General features: G+C 30.6%; 1 protein-coding gene across 3 annotated transcripts in view; it reads left to right on the top strand.

The window, feature by feature from the left end:
• The window catches only part of LOC134710332 (uncharacterized), a 167,099-nt gene that overhangs the window by 114,385 nt on the left and 40,579 nt on the right, over positions 1 to 12,135 (top strand). For all 3 annotated transcript variants that reach the window (XM_063570660.1, XM_063570658.1, XM_063570659.1), the window contains exon 12: positions 2,548 to 2,695. In XM_063570660.1, the coding sequence (XP_063426730.1) occupies positions 2,548 to 2,695 (148 nt within the window). The remainder of the gene's footprint in view (positions 1 to 2,547; positions 2,696 to 12,135) is intronic.

The raw sequence follows: 12,135 nt of genomic DNA, 5'->3' as shown, positions 1-12,135 counted from the left end.
CTAAATAATTCCAAAAAAAGAATTGATTAAATAAAAATACGCCTGGATAGAAAGTTACGGAACTATAGATAGTCACATTTTAAAATATAAACATGTATATATTGAACATAAGAAAGAAACATACATTTTGTTTACTGATTTGGGGGAAAAGTTTTGTAAACTAGTCTACGTATGCCAACAGTATGTTATCATCGGATGTCGATGGACTATTGTATACCAAAAGAAGAAGAAAAAGAAAAAGAGAACCAATTTGAATTATATTCAGCTTGATATCTAACTTGCGTTGGTTCATCAAAGTTATGGACATAGTAAAATCACAGATTTATATTTCAATAAGATTGTTCTCGAACAAAGAATAAATTCGTCATCATCACAATTGTTGGGTATGTGAACATGGTTCTGAAAGTACTCTTTTCCAAATTTTCTATTCCGACATGCATGTAATATATATGCCACTGGACGTACACTTATAACCCCAAGGGATGTGAATATTTTCTGCAGGAAAACTATTGAGTATCAAAGTTTCAAATTAATTTCAGGATTAATTTTATTTCTTGGTATTCAATAACAGAAAGAAACTGCTTGTCCGCTTTAGGGGTATTCTTGCCAGTTAAAACAGACTTATTGTTATATTCAAAAATAGGGAAAGACGACATTAAATTGGTTTGTTCTGTCTTATTTTTAAACATCGTTGGTAAAACGTTGAGTTAAACAACACAAGAACCCTGTAATTCTAGTACGAGAGTATAGCATGTAAACATTCCTTCTCAATATGGTTGTATTGGAAATCTTTTCATACAGATTGACAACTCATGGTCCAATATTCATGTAATATTTGCCACATAACGCTCATAGTTCTTTCTACCATCATCATCTTATTCTTTAATATTGCTGTAAACATCAATGGTGCACACTCAAATAAAATTGGAGAAATGTACATTGAGATCTTTTCCATGGTATACACTTGTGAAATATATAGACGAAATTAGGTATTGAATTGAATCTACATCTCCCAAACAGGATTTTTAAATAAAGATTTTGAGTGATCACCTACCAAACCAATATAAACATATGGCAAGATATGACCATGCAGGCATTTAGTTTTTGTCAGACACAAGAAATTATCACTCTCATACATGTATATATGCATGCAGTTTCAAATATCAAGAACAAGCGGTCTATGTCTATAGATCATTTTTAAGTCCGTTTGCTAACTGTCCAGAGTCAGACATGTCACTTGTTCATTCTTGGAAGCCTTCATATTCTCTGTCCGACGATGGGAAATCTTTCTGAAAGTGTCGACTATAATAGCTTGTATGGTGATTCTGATTATATTAAACAGATGTACACAATGATATCTCCCTATCAAATTGGGAAATTTTACATTGATTTTTTTATTAAAGATTAAAAGTACTATGTTTTACTACATATTTGAATTTTTATGCTAATTGCCGCAAAGAAAGTAATCAAAAATTGTGTCATTTTAATTTTATACACTTTCTAAATTAGAATCTGAATTTTATTTTCAATTAATTCACACAATTTAATTATTGCAAGATAAACGAATTGACCTCAAACCGAGAAATATACAATGAATTTACAAAATAATAAACACACTCTGCTCACACATAATTTGCATTGAAATTGTTATCAAAATAATAAAGGTAAATAAAACAGAAATATTTTCAGTTCAATGTCAGTAAAAATGTTCAAAAGATATTTTATGAAAAAAATCTCAACAATAATTTATGAAATTAATTCGAAAATATTTACGTTTAGATAATTTCATATATGAAGTTTTATTCAATCAATACAAAACGGTACACACATATTCATTTTCTTTCATTCTTATAGTGTGGTTAATAACTACGACCATCCGTCATCTGTGCGCTTTTAATTATGTAAAAAGTAAAATCACAAAAATACTGAACTCAGAAGAAAATCAATTTGGAAAGTCCATAATCACATGGCAAAATCAAAAAACAAAACGCATCAAAAACGAATGGACAAGAACTGTCATATTCCTGACTTGGTACAGGCATTTTCAAATGTAAATTGTAGATACAGGGCAATAAGACTTTAACAGATTTTTTTTTCCAGAATTCAACAAATCGGGCTAAAACGTCACAACCTACTCATGTAGGTCAACCAAAAAAGTTACAAATACAGTATTATACTTGATTTTCTCCGTTATTAGAAGGAATATAAATTTAAAACTTTGTGAATGTGTTTTTTATGTTAAGATGAACATATTTAGATGATAAGTAAAAATTCGCGGACTTTCCCTTTAAGTGTTTAAATAGTTTCCAAAATATTTCTTCAGATGAACCTGAAATTTGAGGCCAAAATCTGCCCTTACGCCTTTCGATACCGTCATTTTAAAGGTTTTTCAATCATGTCACTTTATAACATCATATGGTATGTAAGCGAGTGCATCATCTGTTTCCCATGAACACATTTCCCATTGTTTGGTGAAGACATAGACAGTCATGACAATGCTTCCTGTCATTTAGAAATGTAGATTTCTTTATTATTTTTTTCTTTCAGGGTATGTGTGCAAGTACCGCTGCCAGAAAATATTGTATTACAATTGGAATGTTACGGTTCTTGCAATGAGGATAAACATACCATGCATGTACAAAGTATCTCTCATTGGGCACCAGCAAATATTGGCCCATACAGTCAAGCTGTCAAAGTAAGACTTTAAATATATGTGATAGATATATTTTATAAAATCTGTATTACAATGTAAATCACGATAATTTCTTTTAAAAGATTTTAACAATAGATTTTTTTACTAAGAGATTATTTAAGTAAAATTTAAGTATACTTGCACACTGTGTATCAGCAACAGCTTTTCGAAACAATTTTCTAATATACACATATAAAACTTTTTTATGACAGCAATAAGAAAACATAGACAAAATTTCATGTTTTACTCCAAAACTACGCACTTGTTGAATTTCCAGGTCAATCACCCTTTGTGGCCCAGATGGTCAGATAGATATTCACAACTGTTTCCTTCCATAAAAATGTCTAGATTTTGATAGTTTTGCTTCATGAAAAAGTTGTTTTCTAAAGAAAATGGCATAAACAGCTTTGTTAATTGTACGGCAAATTGAATTATTTAAAATAACAACTTGTTTTCTGTGTGGTGTAAAGATGATATTAATCACTATATAGATATTAACAAGGGCTTACATGGCATATAAATATATCAATGCGATACCAGTTTACAAACAAAAAAAGAAATCAAATACATAGAAAAAAAATGTTAAAAAGTATATGCCATTAACCTAACTCAGATACATGTGTATCACCAAAAATGGCTTCTTCGACCTAATTAATATCTAATATATATCTGGATGTGCCCCGTGGTTGTCTGATTTTTATACGCCCGTCGTCTTTTATACGGGGCATATTATGGTATACCGTTGTCCGTCCGTCTGTCCGTCCGTCTGTCCATCCGTCTGTCCGTTGTCCACACTTCAGACAATAACTCAAAAATACTTTCACCAATTTCCATGAAACTTAAGTGAATTGTTTATATCAATTGACATAAGCTCCCTTTAGGTTTTTTTTAATTTCAGATTTTAAGTTTTGGATTTATGGGGCTTTATTCCTAAAAAAGGGGGGATTTTCAACTTCGGACAATAACTCAAAAAGGCTTTCACCAATGTCCATGAAACTTAAGTGAATTGTTTATATCTATTGATGTAAACTCCCTTTCAATTTTTATAAATTTCAGATTTTAAGTTTTGGATTTATGGGGCTTTATTCATAAAAAAGGGGGATTTTTAACACTTTGACAATAACTCAAAAAGGCTTCACCAATGTCCATGAAACTTTGGTGAATTGTTTATATCTATTGATGTAAGCTCCATTCGATTTTTATAAATTTCAGATTATACATTTCTGTGTTATGAATTTTTATGCTTAAAAAAGGGGGGATTTTCCAATTTCAGGACAATAACTAACACTTTCACAGAATTTTATGCAACTTTGATAAATTGTTTATATCTATTGACCTTAATAGTGCCAATTTTTTTGTGCATTTTTATTTATTGTTTTATTTGGGGGGGGGGGGGTATTTGACAGGGCTCACACTATTTCTAGTTGATCATATAAATTCATTTAAAGCATAAAAGACAAGTTAAAAGAGCAATTGGTGTATCATGCGCTAAAGCGCAGCCCTTTATTTTGTTTGTATTGTTAAGTGTGATTGTCGGGATAATTTATAACAGAAAACTATTGAGGAATTTGCCAGATTTACTTCATTGATAGTACTTCTTGGCTTTGTTCTTCAATTCAGTTTTGGTGTGCATGATCTTAGTTTCCATATAAGTCTGGTCAAACTGGTGCTAGCGGCCGTCCTAAATATGCAGTGAGATTAAAGTTTTTCATTTGTGTTGAAGGCTTGGTTGTGACCTCAAATATATAAAAGTAATTGAATCTTTAAGGGCATACGATACAGTTACAGGGGAGGTAATGACGTTGCTAACGTAAAATGTTATTTTCGCGACGTCAAACTGTGACATATCGGGAAAAGATGCATTTTTTGACTGATTTTTATCATTCAAACTGATTTAATTTGAAAACGACCCCTATTTTTCAAAACAGCAATTTGTGTCATTTTGCAGGGAGATTATGTGACCCAAATTTTATAAAACTGTAAATAGAGGATTTTTTTAAATTTTGATAAACATGCATCCAAAAATGACGTATTTTCCTCAATTCATAAACATTTGATAAATATGAGTTATTTCTGAATGAAATGCATAATTTTGTAGGACACTTATAAAATACAGAAATTACCGAATATTTAACAAAAAACAATTTGTGTTTATCTTTTATAACAAAAAAGTTATGTCATTCATTCGAAAAAGAAATCACTGGCACAAATCTGAACTTTGAGCAAATATACAAAATTTCGACTTCATTTTACTCAAAAAGTAGCACATTAAGATATATTTTTTATTACATATTTGATTTAATTGGGTAAAAAATAGCCTATATGCAAATTTTCACGAACTTGTAAATACAGGATCAAAACTGTATCGTAGCCCTTAATATTGATGTATCAATATTATATTCCATTAAAAACTGAAGAGATGAGAATTTCACAGTACGGTATTTAAAGATGTTCGCTCCTCTTTTAAAAATTAAATAACTTTTAAAACGACTGTTATAAATTTATAGTTAATAAATGAACTTAAAAGCAGAAAAAAATGATAGGTTGGTGATTTGGTTTTTGAGAAATAAAAATTGAAAACTTAGCTGGAAATGATTCTCTCTAGATTTTTCATACATTTAACATTAACTCTATGGAAAAAAAACCAAAGATATTTTAAGATTTTCATAAATGACTAGTCAAACCATATGTAATATAAATATGAGTAGAAAAGTTAGGGTGAGTCGAAAAAAATTTCATTGGTACTACATGGATAAAACTTGAGGTTTATCTATTAACTGAGAAGAAGTCATTAAGAAGAGTAGAGAGCATCCTTAGTTATTTTATTTTATAGAGGGGGCAGATATTTAATAAATAATTTGGACTGTTGAGAGCTGAAAAATAGAAACAATAATCATTCGTTTACGAAATAAAAAAATACTCTAAGAAAATAAACATGCATAGCAACGGAAAAAATAAATATTTAATCCTTATAAAAGTTACCTGGTTATTCATTTGTTCATTTTTAATTGACTACGTTACGTTTTAAACTGGATTTTCGAAGTAAAAATCGGTAAATAATTTGGAAATATACTGCGAGCGACCAGGAAAGGGCAGGCGGACGAACAGGGATCAGGAAGGTGGACAGGGATTGGGCATGGGGACGTCTGCGAAACAGTGTTCCTTTCATGTACAAGAAAACGCTTTGAAGGATTTTTTTTTCAAATTTAGACATGTTCATCTCAGATACTACAGGTCAATCTTGAGAAACTTTAAGCAATAATTCAACTTTATTTTGTGTATTGAATGATTGTAAGGTGTACATGTATTGCATTTTTAGTTCACCTGACCCAAAGGGTATTTAGTTTAAAAAAAAATCTGGTGACTCGGCAAACCAACTAAGATGGCCGACATGGCTAAAAATAGAACGTAGGGGTAAAATGATTTTGGCTTATATCTCTGAAACCAAATCAATTAGAGCAATCTGATGCGGGTTTAGATTATGTATCAGCAGATCTTTCTGCCTAGAAATTGTGAAATGAATCGGACATTAGGTTGTTGGGTTGATGTCCCTGAATCAATAATTTTAAGGAAATTTTACCATTTTTGGTTATTATCTTGAATATTGATATAGATAGAGATAAACTGTAAAAAGCAATAATGTTCAGCAAAGTAAGATCTACTAATAAATTAGATCCCTTAAGGAGTGATGGCTCTTTATAGTAAATTTTTAACAATTTTTCATAATTTTTATAATATTTTACAAAAATCTTCTCCTTTGAAACTACTACTAAGACAAATTTAACCAAACTTGTCAGCAATTATCATAAGGATATCTCTAGTTTTAAAAATGTGTCTGATGACCCAGCTCGCGAGCCAAGATTGCCAACATGGCTAAAAAAGTTCAAAGGATATACTTCAGTTTTTGGCCAATATCTATATGATTTTGGGGGTTATAGTACCAACAGTTTTGGAATAAGGAGCCAATAACAAGCATTTTTGTAGTTTCAGACAATATCTTGTGTGTAAGTGTATGAATCTCTCTGACATAGCACCACATGGTTCCATATCACATAGGGAAGGCTGGGATTAGGTTTTTTTATAATTTTTAAGAGGGTTCATATTTTTAGCTCACCTGGCCCAAATGGTCAAGTGAGTTTTTTTCATCACTTGGCGTCCGTCGTCATCCTTCGTCGTTAACTTTTACAAAAATCTTCTCCTCTGAAACTAATGGGCAATTTAACCACACTTGGCCACAATCATCATTGGGGTATCTAGTTTAAAAGATATCCCAAGGTTTTTAAAAATGCATGTCTAATTTGATAAGGCAGCAACCATCTGATTTTCTGGGGGGGGGGGGGGGGGCTATGTTTTTTTTTGGAAAAAAAAGTTTGTTTCCAGTTTTTGGAGAAAAAAACTAATTTGTTTTTTATTCTGATAAAAAAAAATGTTTGTTTCACCCTCAGCTGCCACTATATGTAATGCTAAAATTGAAAGAAAAAAATGGTTTTCGACTTGACGCGGAAAAAAAAAGATTGTTTTTCGATGCAGGCGGAAAAAAACAAACATAAGGCACATGCATTTTGTGATCTTTTATTGATTAAATTTGTGCATTAAATATCAATCTCTATCTTGATAAGAAATTTGTTTACATTGTACCGCACCCCTTTTAGTCCTTAGTAGCATATTATAAGTCATTGGTGCACTTAGGAGTCATTAGCCGTGTTTAGACACACCATTTTCTGCTCTTTGGTCGGATTGTTTTCTCTTCGACACATTCTTCATTTCAATCCTACATTTTATTCAATTAGTTGTGATTCTCTTTATCTTTCTGTTTGATGTTTTTGCAGACAAAAACAATTCGCAGAATTAATCTAAAAAAGCAGACATTAAACTCTTTCTTCTAAAACTTTTATCATGTAAACCTTATTGCATGAAATTGAATTAGTATTTTATTATCAGTCTTATCACATTTTCAGATGACCTTAATGATAGTTTCCTATATAATTGATTTTTGACAGAAAATTTGCTTACTTAATAATTGAAGAATTCGTTCTTTTCATCGATACATTTAAAATTGCTGCTGTAAAATGTTATTTTCTGCGACGTCAAACTGTAAAATATCGGGAAAAGATGCATTTTTTTCAAGATTTAACCATTAGCTTAAAGACGAGCATATGGACCCTTCTTTTTAGAAATAACATTTGGCTTGATACTGTATGAAGATTATTCGTTCCAACTATTATGAAGAAATTAACGACTTTTTTTAACTAGATAAATATACAACAAAAATACTGTTTTTTCTGCTAAAATCAATTTCTTTTTAACAAAAATCAATTATTAACAAAGAATTGTTACACAAATGTAGTAAGAACCCAATTTTGTAACGAAGATAGTCCTTATCTCTTTACCGAAATCCGCATATCTTTATCTTTTGAAACAAAAAAGTTAAGGATGTATGCTCAAAGGACAGAAATGTCCAATAAACATAAATGTTTTAGTAAATGTCGAATTCAACCCATTTGTCTTTTAAATTTAGCACATGAAGATATAATGCTTATTACATATACAAATTGATTTTGTAAAAAAAATCACTGTGGGTCTAAAACTGTATCGCATGCACATAATTGTCCTAAAGCTTTAAATGTCAGATCATGAGGGTCTGAATGGGGAATCAATATTTCTGTATTCTATCATTTTAGGCAATTTTTTCTATTTGTTGTACCTTTTGCCGATCATTCTTTATTCCATATATTCTAGTACCTCGATCATCATTTTCTTTTCTATATATTTGTCTGGTTATTTTCTGTATTCTTCATTTTTTTCTCTCAATAATTTCCTTCTATAACCCCCCATCCACACCCTCATGTATAATGGAAGACGATAAACATTTAAGTATACATACCACCCGCTGTCACTTTCACCTGACATTGTTTTTTCCACCTGGACACAGGACTTATATAATATATATATCACGTAATAATAACGGATATAGTAATTTCAGTAGAATATAACCTGTATCAACACACTTACTTGTTAAATGTATTTTGATCTGATAACTGTTTATCATATTTTTAGTTAATTTGACATGAAAATGAAAATGGGGAATATGTCAAAGAGACAACAACCCGAAAAGAGCAGTTGACAGCCGAAGGCCACCAGTTATATTTGTTTATATTTTAGTTTCGAATAAGGCAAAAACCATTGTATTTTCAGAAAATCTCTAAACGGATAATGAGAGTTTAGCGACCTTGACTTGCTACACAGCCCTAGCACGGTCTCTAAAAGTTGCTGAATTTAAGAGCCTATATCCATTAAGAGATAGGCTGGTTATCTTCAATTTTACATGTTTAATCAGTATACAAAGTGGATTCTAAACAATCAAGGTTGAGCAAACATGAATTTCTATCAATTACACACTCAGGTGACAATCATCTATTTCTATATGCCATGTCCTTTGTGACAGTTGTATCATTCCATCAGGTCCTTATTGCTCATTTTTCTTCTTAGTGCACTAAGGAGGTCCTTTGCGGTATTTCTACAGACCCGGCTCTACCTAGCTTTTGGTGTTTACAAAAATATACATTTCAGAACCAAATTGTGGCTTCTTTATATTTATACCAAAATTGAGTTCATGCAAGGCAGTATTTTGTCGAAGAGAACTATTACCCAAAGTGCAACATGCGAGAAGAGGTTTCCTTTCCCTTATTTTTTTTAGTGAAGTGACAAATCTTTTGAGGTAACGTCACGTAAAAAACAAATAAAAAAAAATCTATATATATTAAATGACGGGTATTCGTCAATCAGACAGCAATCCAACATATGCACATAAACACACGAAAGTTAACTGACATCTAGAATAAGAGATTTATGCACAAACTATTCTTATGATTATATAACGGTAAATGAGGATCTCATTAGAGGAACAAATTAATTAAAGATACATATATATATATATACACTTCTTTTTACTTGATTTTAATAATTGCAAACACTTTTATCCCGATTTTCTGTTAATGGTTTTTATTATTTTAATTCCCTTAGGTATTGCCCAAAGAAATGTGGTTTATTTAAGGGTTTACAGATCTTCATACCTAAAATATTTTGGTACTGATAATACATGTATCACGAACAGATATCTATGACAAACATTTCTTAAATTGTCAGCATATAAATTAAGATTACGTAGGTTTCAGCTACAGCAGACTAAATTGGCCTTTGATGGATTGAAGGCTTATGTAATAATAAGAAAAATATGGTATAATTGAATGAGTCAACTATTCAAGAAAGTTCAAATCAAGAGGAATGTTAGCAGTTATATCTTGACCACCTTCAATAATGAAAAAATACGGAAACTGTTAAGTCGGTTATTAAAGGCCCCGCCCGACATGATATTTATGAAACAATTAAATTGAGTAAACTAACAGCCTTTTTTATTTCAAAGCTATCTTGCCACAAAAAAAAACCCATATACATGTATATAACAGAATTGATGTTACCAAAACCAAGGAACTACGTGCTTATGAATTTGGAGAGACACATAAATACACAGAATAGTGTGAGCGTTCCTATATTGAAAGTAAATCCAGAAAAGCGTTATGGATGCATTATATTTATAAAGTGTTGTTTTGTGAGGGAATCAAAACGTAGGGATCGATGTTAATGTCTGTTTTATATGTACAATAATATCGGCCTTCTAGCTTTAGTGAAAATCTGCAGTTGTTTTATGTATTTGATATGCAAATTAATACAAAACTAAAAGGATAAGATGAATGAATTAATAGTTGATTGTTTAACGTCCAGTGGCATATATTATAGATTCGTTATTAGGGGGAGTACAATAAGTTTGATATAATTATGACCATTGGCAATCATACCACAACTTCGTTTTGATAAGAACATACATGTGTAGATTTTCGTCTTTTACTGTAAACGACAGTGTCCCCAGGAGTCAAAGCCGAAATCAAACTTGTTTCTGAAACATACATTTCATTATTTAACCCAATGTAAAGCAAAACAAATAATACTGTTTTATACTAGTCAAAAGTTGCTGGATCTTGATAGATGCATACGTAACTTCAATTAATTGTTTGTATTTTTTCAATCTTTTATATCCGATAACAAATGAACAAAAAAATTATCACATAAAAACTAAAGACAAAATTTATCCTTATTAGAGTCAAATGTGTCATATGGATTCATAAAGGACAAAAAATGTCCTCAGTAACAGAACAAAAAATACCCCATGGTAAAAAAAATCCTTCATTCTTTAATAATCCTAGAAGGTTGACAACGTACTATTGTGAATTATTTTTTCGGAATTAATCTTTTAGACATACATTAAAAACGTGAAAAATGAATCTGTGAAAGTGTTCCATGTTTATTTCATTCAAATAAAGACTTGTTATGATAACACCATATATTTAACTATTTTATCCAAAAAAATAAAATAAGCAAGAATGTATTTTAAACTGGTAAACACAATTTTAAAGTTTTAAAAGTTCCTCAATTTGAAATCCTTCTTAAGGAATATGTGATCAATTTGCCTGATCTTATATTTGTTTAATTAAATAAATGCCTTCAAATACATATAATGTTTATTTTTATTCAATTTTCCACAAAACATATGTAGCTTAGTTTAAATGAAATTAGGAACTGAGAATAAAAACACTGTTGAAGAGAATATATTCGTGTTAAAGTCGCCTCAGTTTAATTTGTTAATTCAAGTTTGACATCTAACATCTTAATCCGCAATCCACATTTACCGGGTCTCTAAAAACACCGCAAAGGACCTCCTTTGTGCACAAAGGAGCACAAAGGAGCACTAAGGACCCCAAAGAAGTTTGTCAAGAGCACAAAGGACCTGAAATTCCCTTTCAAGCATAAAATTATTAAAATTCCTGATGAAAAATGTGAAAAAAAATAATTGATTTCAATAAAAATTGCGATTTTTATAATGTACGATTTGGTGTTGTCACCGGTACCGGTTTGGAACCGACTTTAAATCCGGGCTATGTGACAGCTCATGTATGTGAATTTCTAAATAGTTATAATATGATATAACTGATTTAAACCTCAATTATTTTGTTGTTATAATTTTTTTTTAAGACAAAAGAGTTTACCAAAACTATGAAAATCATGTAAGGATACCGATGCTTTGCTGGTTTTTTTTCTCAGCTGGTCTCATATTTCATCATCAGTTTTTTTTTTTTTTTTATGTATGGTAATATTTATTGCTATGACGAAAACTTGTCTAAAAGCACAAAGAAAACGGTATGACCATTATTCTAAAGGTAGGTAATTAATTTGGATTTGTCAATTCGTATTTCATGAAATTAATTTCAATACACACTTTGTTTTATAACAATTTATTCTACACAAAAACAAAGTATGTACCGAAATGTTCTTACTTGGTGAGTCTCAAATTACTTAAAAGAAAACGTTTCTAAGCCACAAAGGGGACA

The sequence above is a fragment of the Mytilus trossulus genome, chromosome 3 (assembly GCF_036588685.1).
Source record: "Mytilus trossulus isolate FHL-02 chromosome 3, PNRI_Mtr1.1.1.hap1, whole genome shotgun sequence".
NCBI lineage: Eukaryota > Metazoa > Mollusca > Bivalvia > Mytilida > Mytilidae > Mytilus > Mytilus trossulus.
This window is presented reverse-complemented; position numbering and strand designations above follow the sequence as displayed.